The sequence below is a fragment of the Callospermophilus lateralis genome, chromosome 4 (assembly GCF_048772815.1).
Source record: "Callospermophilus lateralis isolate mCalLat2 chromosome 4, mCalLat2.hap1, whole genome shotgun sequence".
Taxonomy (NCBI): domain Eukaryota; kingdom Metazoa; phylum Chordata; class Mammalia; order Rodentia; family Sciuridae; genus Callospermophilus; species Callospermophilus lateralis.
Genome location: NC_135308.1, coordinates 122,594,621 through 122,612,605, shown reverse-complemented (window position 1 = coordinate 122,612,605; position 17,985 = coordinate 122,594,621). Strand labels below are relative to the sequence as shown.

General features: G+C 37.6%; 1 protein-coding gene across 3 annotated transcripts in view; it reads right to left on the bottom strand.

The window, feature by feature from the left end:
* Positions 1 to 17,985, bottom strand: part of Lgr5 (leucine rich repeat containing G protein-coupled receptor 5) — a 122,008-nt gene that overhangs the window by 60,740 nt on the left and 43,283 nt on the right. For all 3 annotated transcript variants that reach the window (XM_076853113.1, XM_076853114.1, XM_076853115.1), the window contains exon 2: positions 6,691 to 6,762. In XM_076853113.1, the coding sequence (XP_076709228.1) occupies positions 6,691 to 6,762 (72 nt within the window). The remainder of the gene's footprint in view (positions 1 to 6,690; positions 6,763 to 17,985) is intronic.

Here is a 17,985-nt window from a genome sequence, read left to right as displayed (position 1 = left end):
TTGATGTTTCCATATATTACAGTGGTTCTCAGCTCACACGTAGGGCTTTTAAAAAATGATGTTTGGGTCCCCACTGATACCCTTCAAATTAGAATCTCTGGGGATAAGCTCTTGTCTTTACTAGTTTAAAACAGTATTCTAGGTGGTTGTGATTTGAAAATGGAAAACTTAGAAATAATTCTCACAGTTTAATATTTATAAGATCACTTGGAAAACCTTTGTGGTATCTGTTCCTAGAGATTAATGATTCATTCATTGATTGTTGGGAGAATTAGGAGAGGTGATTTTAACAGTTATACATATGAGACAACAGAATCTGAACTAGGTGGTGATAAAATAAAATGAACAAATGGGCAAGAAAATTGTAGAATCATGAGCTTTAGGACTTGGAAATTGGTTAGAGGTAGGGGGCAAGAGAGAAAGAATGGAGTTACAGACGTGGCATAATAACAACGCTGGTGACAATTAGGAAACACAGGAGAGGAAGCTTGTCAGCGATGTGGCACATGAATTAATCTGTGTCTGCACAAGTTGGGTTTTAAAGTATTGGCGGGACAGTAGATGGACGTGTCCCTTAAGAAGTTGGAGATTCCCAAAATGTGGATGCTGAACTAGCAGTGTTGGTATCACCTGGGAATTTCCTATAAATACAATTTCTTGACATTCTTCTCCCAACCTCCAACCAGCTGAAGAAACTTGGTGTGGCCTAGCAAAGTGTGGTTTAGCAAATACTCCAGATAATTCGGATGTCACTAATTTTCAAGAACAATTGGCCTAGATTAGTGGTACTCAAAATTTTCCATGCACTGGAATCACTTGTTAAAGGCAGTTTCCTAGGCTAAGTCCCTAGAGTTTTCAACTTCCTAGGTTGGGATGGAGCACATGAATTTATATTTCTAACAAGCACCGATAAAGAATAAATTTAGATGAAGGATAAATAACAAGATGGTGCCGATGCTGCTGCTTTTATTAAAAGCTCTATATGCTGTTCTTAATGATGCCACATTTTAAGAAACACTGGTCTAGCAATCAAAAACAAAACAGAGCTGGACTTAAAACATGGATTTGGGAGTCATCTATACAGGAAACAGTTCAAGTCTTGGGTTTCTTCTCAATGATGACAGCCTACTAATGAGTCTCTCTGCTTCTATAATTCTGTAATTCTCTAATCTATTTTGTATGCAGAAATCAGATAAATCTTTAATATCATAAGTCATATTGTTTCACTAGTTGCCTATATCCACACCCCCCACCCCCTGCCCATTGCTTGTACTGAATACATAACCGGATTGGCCCTACATGATCTGATCTTAGTTTAAAATGTCATCTTCCTAGAGTGAGGTTTTCCCTCTCTTGGCCATTCCTCTTTATTTTTTGTCTAAATCATGTTTGTGTTCTTCACTACTTGTGTGTCACAATTAGTAAATATCTTATGTGCTTTTCATTGCTGATTATCTGTCTCTACATTCAATTTTAAGTTCCTCAAAGGCAAGAGCTTGCTAAATGACCCACAGCAAGTTCTATTCATTCTTATGTTCCCAGTGGTACAATAAATGCATGTTGAATGGAGGAAGTAAAAAGAACTAAGAAAGGAGACAATAAAATTAAGTGAAGAAATTTGGGGAATGTCTACATTTTATAGGAATCCGGGAGAATGGAATGCCAAAGGGAAAAAGAAGAGGAGGCAGAGAGGTAGGGTACTTTCAAAATAGGGTCCTAACTGTCAACACAAGATACACACACACACACACACACACACACACACACAATAACAGCTATCTAAATGCTTATGTCTAGTTGTATGGATAGACATGGAAGAGAACCAAAATCATTGCCATGAGTTTTAAGGAAGCAGCATTTATAATCAATTGCCAGAATTATGAGAACAAGAAACTAATCACTGTGACAAGCCCAATGAAGATCATTCATGGGCATGGAGGTGTTTTGGCTTTACAAATACAATCAATATGTGCATTATCATTTCCCAAAGTTCTTCATCATCATTTCACTTGATCTGCAGGAAAAACAAAACAAAACTCAAAAGACAGGCAGGACAGCTCTCACCATTTTCAGTAATATGGCGAGGAAGTACAAGCAGCGAGCACAGATTACACTTTCAGGAAGTTTGCTAGTGTCTCTCATTAGAAATTTCATCTGTAATAATAGATATCTGCTATTTATATAGAGATTCCTCAAGGCCAACCATAATATGAGCAAACAGTTCCAGGGAACAATAACTTAAAAACAGATCTCCCTAGAGCGTCTCATGTTTCTTTTCTAAATCGAGTATTTGATTCCAATAGCATTAAAATCTGGGAAGACTTTAAAATGCTACTCGGAAATAAAAACCTTTAACTTAGACTATTTTAAAAATGGAAACAACTGAGTCCTCCCTGGTTTTATGAGACTACTAATCTAAGTTTACTGTAATTTGTAGATGCTAGTGATAGGTACCATTTGCCATTAGCTCTTAACATGTAAACCACACTCTTAGAGCCAAATGTAAGATCTTTTATTTGTCCATGAAGCATGAATATGACGTCCTTAGCAGAACTGAACCTAAAGAACTGGGAGGAGGTATTGGCAGAGAGAAATGCAATGCTTGTTCAGGTTGTGAAAATTTGGTAAAGAACTATCTGCAAACATTAGCTATGGTCATTAGAGATCAGAGCTAGAAATAGCTTTTGCTTCACAGGTCCCAGATTTCTGGAATTCCTGCAAAATCAGGTTCATGAAACAGAAAGAGGTTAGAATCTTCTTAAAGGTGTTTTCATTTTATGAATACAACAATATGTAGATTATAGCTCACCAAAGTTCTTTCAACATCATTTCATTTGATTCTCAGAAACAGCCTCAAAGATAGGCAGAGAGGCGCTCACTGTTATTCTCCAAGGCCCAGGGAGGTTGAAGGGATTACCAGCTAGTGAGTGGCAGGGCCAGAATAGGAAATTCTGGGTTTTGACTCTAGATGCTGCACTTTTCTCTCAGGCGCAGCCTGGTCTCCCTACATTTAGATTTTTTTTTTTTCTCTCTCTCTCTCTTTTTTTTTTTTTTCAAAAGCAAAGACTCCCCTCTTAGTCCTAGTACATCGTCACCAGTAAAATGATTGGCCTATGCACACCTGGTCACTTTGCAGAATCATAAAACAATAAATAGCAAATAACAAGCAAGACCTGAAAACTTGTGGCCCAGGCAGCAATTACTCTAGAATGTAATTTAATTTAGAATGCACACTAGAGAGAGAGAGGTGGGGGAGACCATTTACTGTGATGGCTTTTATTCTTCTTAAATATTTGCTCCAGATAGCCACTTTATCCAGTTACATGTTGTTTTAAACATTAACTCTGTATCTCCAGAGCTTTGAACTATGGCACCTTTGTTAGGCTTTCGTGATAGATGAGGGGCAAAGCATGGCTGTCTACACAGTTTATAACACAGTTAAATGAAGAAAATTAGAGAAATGATACACTGGGTTATTAGAGCTAAGGGAAAGGGTGGTAACTTGGTTTTATCGATACTGATTTTTAAAGGCTGAATTTTCCAGTTGTGTTTTCTTAATATAATTGACAGTATCAGTAGCAGTTTCCTATTTGATGCATAAAGTGATAAAACATAACATGAGCTGAATAAACCAAATGACTTTATACTTTTTTTGGTAATTTTAAGACTTTACAATTTCAAACAGTTTCCTAATTATGCCATAAAAGGCACACATATCACACCCTGACAGGTATCTAAGCATCTATATCTGGCTTTCTGGATATTAGTTCAAGTAAAATACCACATAAATATGGTGTTTAAGCATCTATTTTTACATATAAAAATGTTAACTAAAGTTTTAAACCCATTGAACAATGCTACATTCAGATACTCTGTATCTGAAAATTCTGATAATATTTTTCTCAGCTAATATATGATGCTAGAAGATCAATAACCTGAATCTTTGACCTCTCCCTCCTGGGAAAATGGCTCTCTTTGCCTTCTTTCTCATTCCCCCACACAGATGCAGACATGGGCCCATACCTACTCACCTATCATTACATGACTCATTCTCTCGGACACTGAAAAGATTTGGACTACATAAATTTCTGCATTAGGTGCTACTGGGAAAGAGCAAGGCACAGCTGAACCAGGACAAATCAAACTCTTCCTCCCTTGTCTAAGCACAGCTTTCAAAGTCACTGTGAATCAGCCTTGACCCAGGCCAGAATTTTAGCTGTGACACCGACTTCATTATCTTGGGTAAGTTCCTTCTTTTTTCTGTACTTTGGTTTTCTTATCTATTAACTGGGAATAATAATCTCTACCTTCATGGGTTGTTAAGAGGATTCAGTGGGATGATGTGCATAAAGCACTATGAGCAGTCACTGGAACAGAGTAAGCTATGATTGCTGTTATATTATCATTTTTGAAGATCTTATGTTCTAAAAAGAAAATATGGACTTAAACAGAGGTAAGTTTAATAGAGAAAATCAGCCACATAATAAATAATCAAAATGCTCTGCTAAAGGAGTGGTTTTTGTTTTTTTTTTTTTTTTTTTTAAATAAAAATCTTCATCCCCTAATTTAGCCTTGGGAACAAAAAAGTAAACCAAGCACAGTTGATCATTTTTCCAGGTTAAATACTATCATTTCTTGCAATGAAACCCATTGTGATGTCTTCAAAACATCATTTAGATGCAGCTCAGAGGTATATATAGAAAAGCAGTCTTCATTTTAAATTCAGCAAGTCAGCTAGCTCAGCAGAAGGAATTCTAGGACAGAAGGAATAAATAGTCTTTAAAGGGTCCCCTTTGTTTCTAAAATTTTATGGTTCTATGGTCAAGATATCTGATGAAGTTTCTGGAGACAGAAATAAAAGACAATATAGAAAAACAGAATTTTTAAATGGTATTTCTCCTTCCTCATCTCCTAGCCTACTTTTTATGATTTTTCCCAATTACCTTTTGAAAAACTGGCATCTGAACAGAATTAGCATTCAACTCATGAAGACAGAGGAGTTATTTTGAATGAGTTGGGTCATGGAGGAAGGAACTCTGTTAACAAAGTCCTTGGGAAAGTGAATTATTTATGGATTCAGTTTGTTTTCTAAAGTTGAGGTGTGTGTTGGGGGAGAAGGGAATTATTTTGCAATAGGATGTTAGAAGGAAATTAAAGAGAAAAGGATAAGAAAGGAGGCATATCTTAGAAATGAGGAACAAACAGGACTATTAGTTGTGGTAAGGTCAAAGAATGAGAAGGAAATAATTAAGAAAAATTCTGACATTTGAAATTTACTTAAAATAATCATTAAAATATTAACTAATGCTTTTAACATGTGTAAGAAGCTCCTTTTACATGTTTGACTTTCTCATTAGTCCACTCATGAAAATGTATTGATTATTGATTAGGTGCCAGCAGTGACTAAGACACACATGGCTTCAGCTTTTATGAAGGTTCACACCTTGCAAGGGAAATGACCTGAGAGAAAAGAATAGGGAAAAAGAGGAGCCAGGAACTCAGAGTGAATATCCATTCTCTGAATGTTAAAAATTCGCTGTACAATTGCACAGTCTCAGATCCCCTACCATGCCCCTCGAGAAGAAATTGGTCATTTTCTATTGATTTTAGTAGTAAAAACAATAGCATTTTAAAAAAATATAATGTCCCCCAAAAGAAATATTGATAAAACTCTTGCATGGGGGAAATCTGAGAATATCACCCTCTTGAAGAGATGATCAATGTAGCACAATTTGGTTCTGATGGGATATTCTTTCCATCTCCATGGTGGATTGTGTGGTACATCAACAATTTAAATTACGCCCAAATTGGACCCCGACTTTAGGATTTATAAAGGAAGCATTTTCAAAAGGGGCCATTGCCTAAACAATTCCTTTAATCAACAGTCAGAGGATTTCCTCAACTGATGGTGCCAAACGCTCTTCCCGAGGACTGGCGGTGTGTCGCTTCCATCCCTCCACAGGGTAAGAGGATCAAATGAATATTGAAACGCAGATTTTTGGTTTATAGAGTTCTTTTTCATCTTCTGGAAAGTGATTACTAGGCTTAATCAGGGTTCCTCTGTGTATCATTAACTAATTTTAGCTTCTTCCTTTTTTATTTTTAAATTTTTAATTTTTTAATAGTGAATATAAGAGAGCCCAGCTTTAAGTCCTCCATGGATTTCATGTTTTTCTGTTGAAGCCTCCAGGGAAGCTAAATTTAAAAGTAGGGAAATAGTAATTAAAAGTGATTAGGACAAGAGGTTTTGGTGCTATGCAATGTGGACTCAATTCTCCCAGTCACAAGCCGAAACCAGGCAGCAGGTTTTGGTTTTGATTATAGCTTTACTTGCTATTTTAATAAACATGAACCAGTATTCAAACTTTTAATATCCTGCTGCTTAACTATTTCCAAAGAGCTATCCAGCTCTTTTAAACAGCCTTTGTTTTAAAATTTTAATTTGTTTGGCTCAGTCTCACCTTAGAAAGTTGTAGCCTCATGGTAAACTCTTTTATAAGTTGATTTCCAGAATCATAAGCAATTTTTTTCCTACCCCCATCTCAACTAAGTGTTTCCTCATGTGCCAAAGTTGTTGGTGCTGACAGCTTCTCTGCCTTGTGTTATCTGGTTCCCACAGCAAGTACAAGAGGCACACACAAGAACGTGTCCCTGGTGGACTAGATGCAACGGGACTCCATTGATACTTACAGCTCCTCTAGGAAGCGGAGGCTGTGCAGGGGACCCGGGGTCAGTCGGCTGATGTTGTTCATACTGAGGTCTCTGGAGGGGAAGACAGACAGCGTGTGAGGAGCAGTGTATACCGTCACAAGGAAATCCAGCTGTTCAGTTCACACGATTCCAAGCATCACAGTTGAAATGAACTCATTCCTCTGCCTGACAAATGAATTGCAATTTTCCAACCGAAATCTCCACCCCGTTCCTCCTCCCACCAACATCATGGGCTCTCTGTCAAATCGGAGACTCTAGGAAGAGCTCACGAGGAATTCAAAATGATTTAGACTTCAAAATGATTTAGACCATTCATGGGCTGGGTGGTAACTCTTCATGTTTAAGATGATATGGGTAGGGACAGCAAAGGAAACAGACAGGACTCAACTCTAGACACAACTATGCGTCTCGCTTTACGTTGTGTGACAAAGAAAAATGTCTCCATCCAGCAACTCTAGAAGTCCTGTTTCTCTGGGAGTTTAAGCACCTTGCAAAAACAAATGTTTTGATTCAAAGAAACTTAAAACAAAACAAGACAAAAAGACTATTCCCTCCTCCTAACATGCTCCTTTTGCAGGTTCTCAGATTGCATTAAATAAGTGAAATGAACCATAAAACGAGGCTGTAAGGTGATCCTGCTCTGTAGCACACTTCCTGCTGGGCCCGCACAGTAGTTCCTGGCACAGGAAACAACAAGCCACTTTGGGCAGAACTCAATCAATTTTTGTTTTAAGCGAAACTCCATGTAATTAGATTTTATTGTGTTTTTATTTCTCTATTTCTTGCTGTCTCTCACATATCCTATGCATCACTGGTGTATGCCATCTGTATCTCAGAAGCCAGAACACTGACAGCTGGGCAGATTCCAATCAAGACCAACCCAGACTTCTCATAGGCAGCTACAAGTTCACTTAAGAAATGACTTGTTGCTCCAACCTGGAGATTCAGAACTACTACTGTAACAATCTCAGACACACCTCCACTCTTAACATTCATCTGCATGCTTATAGATGCTTCACTTCAGGCACCCAAAACTCTGAAACAGGGCAACAAATATTAAAAGAATGTAAAATGCTTATGTATTGTCCCATTATGTAAATGCCCCTGGTTTACAAGATCAATATCTGTCCCAAACTGATTTGCATACCACACAGAAAAATGCAAGAGAAAAAATTCAGTGCAGTCCATACCAGCTGATGGTCAGAGAAGACAATGTGCTTCTTTTTAATCTGAATCATTTCTGTTAGTAAAATGAACACACCATTGTACCTGCCCAGCTGATTTTGGTATCGAAAGCTTGGTTCCTTTATCAAATATTAACTTGATATCAGTGATTCTTAGCACGGAGGGCTCATTTACTCTCTGTTTTTAAAAGGTGGCAAGCATGTGCCAGGAGGATAAAATGTGTTGTTGAATGTTTTAGAGGGTGGAAAAACAACTTCACAAAACCAAATCAGAATTACTGTTGATTTTAATACCCATTAGTGTATAATAACGAAGTCAAATAAATGCCATATTCTCAAGTTAAAACTAGACAATGACATAGATATAGAAAAAATCTATATTGCCCATATTTTTAAAAATCTGGATTTTTCTGGCATTGTCTAGATAACAGCCAAATAATTACCAACTTCAATTTTTTTTTTATAACTTTATTTATTTATTTTTTTAAAGAGACAGTGAGAGAGGAGAGAGAGAGAGAGAGAGAGAGAGAGAGAGAGAGAATTTTTAATATTTATTTTTTAGTTATCGGCGGACACAACATCTTTGTTTGTATGTGGTGCTGAGAATCGAACCCGGGCCGCACGCACGCCAGGCGAGCGCGCTACCACTTGAGCCACATCCCCAGCCCCCTAACTTCAATTTTTTTGTGTGTGCAAATATTTCTCTGAAATAGCATTGTTGCTTATTTCACTAAATAGCCATGTTTTAACTGATTGATGCAGTTTCTGGATTTTTCTCTGTGACTATATCATCTCTGCAAAGACTTGATAATTCTCAAGGTTATTCTCTTATTTTAAAGGGTTGTCCCACTTCTAAAAGACCTAGGATGTTTGCTTTTGGAAATATTTATTAGTAATCAAGATCAAACGAGCCTCTACATTAAGTCGGCTAGTATGAACAACACTGATTATTTTCTCTTATATTTTTCTCTGTGATGTGCAAATCAGCTTGGGACAAATATTGATCTTGTCTATGTGCAGAAATCTCCAAATAGAACCAGGGGTATTTACATATTGAGAAGGTTCATAAGCACTACATATTTTAAAAATATTTGTTGCCCTATTTCATCATTTCAGCTTTCTGAAGGGAAGTTTCTGAAAGCATTCAGTCTGTGGTCCTCCCTGAAACAGCTTCTATGGTGGAGGAGCCCAGGGCTGCACAGAATGTAGGCAAACCTGAGAATCATGTCTCAGTTTGAATCCTGGTCTCCTGTTTGCTAGTTTCATGATCTTGGGGAAATTAACTTACTCTGTAGGCTTCCTTGTATTTAAATAAGGGTGTCCCTATGCTAACGGTTTGAAACCCTGTGATTAGCTATTCCCACTCAGAAAAGAGTGTCTTAATTCTCTTCTTATAAAGGAAAGTACCTACCTTCCCCAGGAAGAATTAATTACTTCTTTGTGTTCCCTGGCATATTATACTGTCACTTCTCTTAGGAGATGAGCTAACATCACTGTAATCAACTCTTTATCTCCTGATTCTAATACATGCTGTTTTCTTTTAAAAAGCATCTAACAGTTTATAAAAACTTATAGCAGAAAATAACTGTCAATTAGAACAACCTAAGATCAAATGAAATGGGCCTTTAAAATTAAACTCAAAATGTGCAAGGCAAAAATCAATTACTCTTTCCTTTCTGAATGCACATTGGCACTGATGCTAAAGGCAATCTTGTTCCTCCAGTTCTGGAGAAAGACTAATTTTTATAATTTTTTAAGTTATGAGCATACATTTTATAAAATATAGTAAAACCTGATTACTAAAAATGTGAAATCAAAATACAAAGATAGCTGAGTGTGGTGGTGCACATTTGTAATCTCAGGAATTTGGGATGCTGATGTGGAGGATCACAAGCTCAAGGCCAATCTGGACAATTTAGTGAGACTGTCTCAAAACAAAAAAACAAACAAATAAAAAAAGAGGACTGGGATGTAGCTTAGTAGTAGAGCATTTAGCATGCTCTACCCTAGGTTCAATCCCTAGTATGAGATAGACACCCAAAGACATGGAAAAAAAAAAAAAAAGCTTCAATACTTTATCATGTGATTCAACAGAGATTGTTAAATTACTATGCAAATTTCTAAACCGTGATTCTCAGATTATTATCTGTTGTGGATTGGTAAGAAACAGCCATGGTCCAGGATGAGTTCTTAAACTACACTTTAATTAGTAATGCTCTTCTTGCTTTCATGTCAAGAAAGTCAAGGCTTATGTTACTTCTAACCTGTTCAACTCTGTGTTAAAAATAACAGAATCAGAGTATGTCCAGCTGATAACGAGGACTGGCATCACTGGGGTAAGGATGCTCATCACAGAGGAGTAAAGTGAGCCTCAGAAAGATTAGGTGGCTTCTATGTCACAGTGCAGTATGCAGTGGGGAAGCCCCAGGGCCAGGACCTACCTAGTTTCTACTGGTCTTAGATTTTTTTTTCTTTTTTCCTAACAACTTTTCTACTCTTTATAAAATACAGTAGCCGCCACCCACCCAACCTCCTTATTCACTTTACACAGGTAACAGTTTTAGTTACCTGCAGTCATCTGCAGTCCAAAAATATTAAATAAGAAATTCCAGAAATAAATGATTTGTAAGTTTTAAATTGCATACTGTTCTGAATAGCATGATGAAATCTGTGCCATCCTGCTCTCTACCACTTGGGATGTGAGTTGTTCCTTTGTTTGCTGTTTTCACACGGTATACTCTACCCTCCCTTTAGTATATATAGTATAAGATACCCTGAAAGAGATATCACTTCACATAACTTTTATTATAATATATTGTTATAATTGGGCTGGGGTTGTGGCTCAGTGAAAGAGTGTTTGCCTCACATGTGTGAGACACTGGGTTCAATTTTCAGCACCACATATAAATAAATGAATAAAAAATAAAGGTTCATCAACAACTAAAAATATATATAATATATTGTTATGATTGTTTTACCTTATTACTAGTTATTTTTAATCTCTTACTGTGCCTAATTTATGAATTTACATATATATGTGTATATATATACAAACAGGTTTGGTACTCTCTAAAATTTCAGGCACCCACTGAGGGTCCTATCCCCTAAGGATAGGAGGGTCTACTGTGTTCTTATTCTGGTCCTTAAATTATTTAAAACCTTTTTATTTTCCTTTTATTTGGTGCTTTTGACCCTTGGCACATATATAAACTTAGAAGCAAATGAAGGGTCTTAAAATAACTATCATGCCTGTGCATTCTTTATTCTTTAAGTTAGTCTTTTAAAATGTTCCTATTTTCACCAGGTTTTGCTTATGATTCAGTTTCTTAAAATTAGTGAAGCTACATAATAGATTTCTTGAAATTTTTCATTTTTTGCTAAGATATAAGAATCTGTGAGTGTGTGTGTGTGTGTGTGTGTGTGTGTTTTACTGGGGATTGAACCCAGAAGTCCTCTACCACTGAGCCATACACCTAGCCCTTTTTATTTTTATTTTGATATAAGGTCTTGCTAAGTTGCCTAGGTTGGTCTCAAACTCTTGAACCTCCTTTCCTCAACCTCCAAAGCTGTTGAGATTACAGATGTGTACCACCAGGCCTGGAAGGAATTAATTTTGAAAAATTGGTTATTGCAAACAGAATGGGGGTGGAAGATTCAATTGGGAATAATATGGTGAAGTAGGTTAAACCTTGTTACCCCATCTCTGACCCAGTTTTTATCCATGCTATATCCATGATCACATCTAGGAATCTGGAGCAGGGGTTGCAAAGTTCCAGAGGGACAGTGAGCAATAAACTGGAATCATCCTGGGAACTTTGAAAACATCCTATGCCTGGGTCTCATTCCTTCAGTCTCTGAGTTCATTCATCCAATGTGGGTGCTGAGAATTTTAAAAGCTTCTCAGGTGATTTGAACTTTCAGCCAAGGCTGACAACCATTGCATGGGAGGTCATTTCTAGGTGAGCTCTCTGAACTCATCCAACATTTCAGAGGATGAAGATGATTGAAGGCACCATTTCCTGTGATTTTCTATGAGATCCAACCCAGCAGAGCATATCATTCCCTTGAAAATGTTTTTGTTACTTCCAGCTCTATTTTTTTTCATTTGACAAATAATAATTGTGCATTAATTATAACAAGGTTCTATTCTAGGAGTTCAGTGAACAGAAAATCTGAATCATGTTCAACTCTTTCCTTGCCCAATCATTCCTACATCCAGGAGCCACCCAGTGTTAATTTTCCCACAGAGCTTGCTTCCTTACGGATCTGGCCCTCTTCTTGGCTGCTTTTAGGTCAGATTCTTGTCAAGCTGTCCTTCTCTCCACGATTGCTGGGTCTCCTCATTCTAGGTCATCTTCTACATGGTGGCTAGAGAAGTCACTGGGATCAGTCAGTCCATTTGGTCATCAGTCTACTCAGAGCCTCTGCTAGCCAATGGAAACATGATTGGCTGAGTAGATGACTTGGAAGAGGGCTCCCCCTCCAGAGACAGGGAGGCTGTGAAGAGTTACAGAAGGGGTCTTCTTCCCCTGCTTGAAGCACTTGCAGAGCAAGGTGAATGGCTTGGCAAACAAAACTTTGCCTAGAATTCAACCCCTGTGGAGGAGCCTCTGTGCAGACACAACCTGCCCCACTGAAGCCAAACAGGACAGCCCTTACACCCCTGTCTGAGAACTTCTGATGGTTCCTGGCCCGTTCAAAGAAATGTTGCCCAGACACCTTAGGCAGCTCAGAAACTGGCTTAACGTATGTTTCCGACTTGTTCTTATGCAACTTTGCTCCATGCGTGTGTGGTCCAGTTACGTGGAAATTCTTGCTGTTTCCCTCTGTATCTGTCTTCACATGTGTAATTCTCTTTCCCTGGAATGCATTAGCCTCTCTTATTTCAAAATTGGTGCTTCCCCATGACCTGCCTCCACATCCCAAGATCTAGTTCAACAGATCCCTGTGTTTCTGACACAAGCTCCTATCTTTCCAGTTTAACTCTTCTCTGTTTCAACTGCTGTTTCTTGGATACTTTCAGTGTCAAAGTTCTTTGAAACTTCTCAGCCTAACACTTCAGCTTCGATCACACGTTGATCATCTGGATCACTGTCTCACCAACACTCTGACCTCCCTACCCCTCATCTTTTGTTTCACTCTTCTGGCAAAACTGTAGCTCAGGAAAAACACATAATTCATTTTCTCTGTTACTAGTCCGGGGTACTGAGTGCTACTAGAAAAGAAAAACTCAGAAATGTGCAGATTAGCAACTATAAATTCATGTCTTTGTGGGCTCTCAACACTGCTGCACAATCCTGTTATTTGTTATTGCTCAACTTACTCCCATGGGAACTGTTGCCAATCTTTACTAGTTGCCTCCAACTTCTTAATCAACAACTGCTCCCATCATGCCCTCGGGACACCTTTCCTCTTACTTCATGGAAATAACTAGGATTCTTTGGACCACCAAAGATGAAATAGGCCAAATTCTTATTCTCCTTTGTCCCATGCTTACTAAACCCATACTTTTCTCCTTGCTCAGCCTTCCCCAGGGGTCCTATACCCTATAGTATGCTACAGCACATTTCTCCATGCTATGAATTGAATGTTTGTGTTCCCCTAAATACATATGTTAAACTCCTAATCCCCACAGTGGTGGTGTTTGGAGATGGGACACTTGGGAGGTAATTAGGTCATAAAGGTGGAGACCTCATGATGGGATTAATGTCCTCGTAAGAACAGACATGAGAGACCTCTGCTGCCTGCTGTGGGAGGAAGCAATGAGAAGATGGCTATCTGAAAAACCAGAAAGCAGACTCACCACCCACTGGATCTGCTGGCACCTTGATCTTGGAATTCCCAGTCTCCAGAACTGGGAGAAATAAATGTTTATTATTTAAGCCACTCAGTTTATGCTAATTGTTCTAGCAGTTGGAATAAGACACACCATGAATCATTCTGATTTCCTATATTTTTAACTTCTTTCCTTTATACACATGGTTCAGCCTTTTCTACTACTAATGCAAAAAGAAAAGGGAATCTTTTGATCTCGTGTCTCCTTTTAGCTGTGACCCAATTTTCTCCTTCCCTTTGGAGTTGTCATTTTCAGTTTGTACTTCTCATTCCCACTCAGCCCACAGTGCACAGGTTTCTATCCCTGACACCATGTTGAAACTGCTCTCCCAAGAAATGGCAATCTCCAACCTCCATATTGTCTAATGAACACCTGGCTCACTGGCTTTCTTTCTTGCATTAGACCTGATTTTTTTTTTTTAACTCTAAATTCTATTGGTTTCCAAGTCACCACTATCAGGATTCTTTCTATATTTCCCCAAACTTATACTTTATGAACTCCTCTGTGGAATTTTCTCCTATCTGCCCTGTAAATGTCAGTGTTCTCTGGAGTTCTGCCCTTGGCCTAATATTCTACAATCCCTACCCTTTTTCCTTGGAGGCTATTACTTACTCTTAAGGGTTTAAATATCACTCATATGTCCGTAATCCCCCCCCCCAATCCATATTTCTCCTAAATTTCAGAATTATATATCCAATTTCCTTTTGGATATGTCCACTAGCAATCTTACAGGAATGTACCATGACCAAAATGGAAATAATCATTTTCTACTCCAAATGTGTTTCTTTTTCTGTAGATCCAGTTTCTAGTTAATGCCACTACCATCTTTCTGTCAACAAAGCCCAAAGCTTGGCAGCTACCCAAGTCCTGTTCCTCTCTTTCATCCTCCTATATCCTTTTTTTTTTCTTTTTTCTTACTATGAAGGCCCCCACCAGCTCCATCTGGAATTGCCTCCTAACTGTGACTGCTTGCTTCCAGGCTTGACTCTTTAGGCCTACCTAGAGAAATTTATCAAAATGTATAGAACCAACCAAGTCACTACCCAACTTAAGACACTTGGATATATCCCTTAGCCTTCCAAATGGAGCCTACATTTATTAGCATTGCACACAAGCTTTATCTGGGGCATACCAACTCTACCCACCTGGAATATCAATTCTATTTCATCTTTTAACTCAGGTCAGGTATCATCTTCTCCAGAATGCCTTCCCTGAACCCTAAAACTTGTAGCAGAAATGATTTGTTCACTCGCCTCCCGTACCACCCACACATTTAATGACATTATACAGAAATATGTCTATGTGACTATTTTTCCCAATAGCTCAGTGGCCATATTTTCTTCCATCATAGTACCTTTTTTGGGGGGAGGGGTGTACCGGGAATTAAACTCAGGGACACTTGACCACTGAGCCACATCCTCAGCTCTATTTTGTATTTTATTTAGAGACAGGGTCTCACTGAGTTGTTTAGCACCTTCCTTTGCTGAGGCTGGCTTTGAACAACTCCTGCCACAGCCTCCCAAGTCACTGGGATTACAAGTGTGTACCACCATGCCTGTGTCATCACAGTACTTTGATTCTTAGAAGACTCTTGCAAATAGGAGTCACTTGTATTGAGTTGAGTCCTCTTCTATTGCAGACTTCCTATGACTAAAGAGAAAATCTTACCCAATCTGTCTTTTTAAAAACCATGTTTCTCGTCAAATGACTGTGCTGCTTCTAAGAATATAAGCTATAGAAAATTTCTGGCATAAAACACTTGGGAGAACACCCTCTTTGGGTTGCCTACCTTCCACAATGATTTCTTGCCTATAATCAGGTTTCCCTTTCCAGCTGATACTATTTGCTTTCTGTCCCAGAGATTCCTCAAAGATTCTCATTCATTGAAAAGTCCCTTTCTGCTCCCATGCCCCTTTCTATAATTTCTATGAATTTGTTGTGGGGGAGGGGGATGACTGCAGTATGCATTCAGTCCACCATCTTAAAATCTAGCCATGCTACTGTCTATATTTGGGGCTCGGTATGTGAATTGATAAACAAGGAGGTTCTTCCTAATAGTAAGAACATAGCAAAAACAAAAGGTGAGGTTCCTTTTTTAATTTCTTCTACAAAGACAGACATTTTCCTCTTTAGCAGCACAGTGCAGTTCCTATCATCTCCGAAGAATGATGATTTTAAAATTTGTGTTGGGAGATCCAACAGCATTTAGCTCTCTGCTGGATTTTTTTTTAAACAATGGATCCAGGCTGAAGTCATTTCAGAATTTTTCAAATATGCTTCTAGAGAAAAACCCTCTTGTGAATTTCAAAAGAAAAGGTATCATTTTATAAGATGAATAATGATATTTTCAGGTACTTTCCTCATGCCATTGTTTTTAACTCCAAAACAATGCATCCTTTAAAAATACTTCTATTGAAGTGAAATTCATAAATCCTAAGTGTCTAGTCCAATGAATTTTCACAGTATGAGCACACTTCATAAATCAGTGCAATCAAGACAGAACGATGCTATTACCCCAGAAACCTGCTCATGTTCCTTTCAACTCACTAATTCCCACCAAGAGCAACCATCTCATGACTTCTAAGACTTTGCATTAGTTTTGCTTATTTTTGGTATTTCTATAAATGCAATCATGTCTTGCATAGTTTTTGTGTTTGTCTAACTTCTTCATTTGTTATGTTTATTACATAATAGCTTCTTTTCAATGCAATATATTTCATTTTATTATTATACCACACTGCATTTATCCACTCTACTGTTGCAGGGCCTTTGGGTTGCTTTTAGTTTGTGCTATTATAAACACTGCTGCTATAAACATTCTTAAACATGTCTTTTGTTGAACATACATGTGTGCCTTTGTTAGAGAAATGCTAGGAATGGGTCGTGATATATGTATGTGCTTGGTTTTTAAAATATATATATTTTTAGTTATCAATGGACCTTTATTTTATTTATTTACTTATATGTGATGCTGAGAATTGAACGCAGTGCCTCACACGTGCCAGGCAAGTGCTCTACCACTGAGCTATAACTCTAGCCCTATGCTCAGTTCAAATAGATACTACCAAATACTTTTCTGAAGTGGTTAGATTGATTTATATTTCCATGAAGTTGTATATGACAATACTAAATGTTTCATATCTAAATGTTTTCATTAATAGTCACCAAAATAAGTATTATTTCTTTTTAAAATTTTAACCATTTTGACAGGTCTACAATAGTGTATTCTTGTGATTTTAATTTAAATTTCCTCACTTATAATAATCTAATAATTGAGTAACTATTTATGACTTTTGCCCTTCAAGATATGCTTGTTTGCAAAATGCTAGCAAAACATTTTATCTTATTTGATGACCTTCAAATTAGAAATAAGGTATACTTATTATAAGTGAAACTATACCCTGATGTGTAATGAAAAGGCTAGTAACCTTTAATCTTCTAATACTCCTCTTGGGGATTCAAAGGTCTTCTTAGAAAGAATTGATATTGAAATAATTTTGCCTTCAAGTCTTGGCTTTGCCTTTCTGAGCTGAATAAACTTGAGCAAGTTATTTAATGTCTTTGTACGTCAGTTCTTCATCTGTGTCCTCTGTGAAATGGAGATGATGATAGCGTCTATTTCATAAAATTGTTGTGAGAAATAATTGAGCAACTACATGTACAGCACCTAAAATACTACCTGGAACATTATAAGCACTATTTTTTTTGCTATCATAATTTTTATAATATCACAGAATCTCAGCTTTTGTCTGTGCTGCTGATATATCAAAGGTAGAGTCATGCCAACTTTTGATATTTATAATTATCTTGAAAAAATATTGTTAAAATTAAAAGATAATTAAAATGTGGTTAGAGGCAGCTGGCTTATGTTCTACTGGTACCTTATTAAATGGCAACACTAATTTTTTTTAGTGGAAATTTTAAAAAGATAGTCTTTTTTTGTGTGTGGGGGGTATTGAACTCAGGGTCACTCAACCACTGAGTCTCATCCCTAGCCCTATTTTGTATTTTATTTAGAGACAGGGTCACACTGAGTTGCTTAGCACCTCACCATTGCTGAGGCTGGCTTTGAACGCATGTTCCTCCTGTCTCAGCCTCCCAAGCCACTGGGATTACAGGAAAAAGATAGTCTTAAACCAAAGCTCATTTGAAAAAATTTATATTATCATTCTAATCTTAATAGGTAGAAATAGCAAATGAGTATTCGTCTGCTTTATTTATACCAATAATAAGAAAAAAGGTACATGTTCTTGT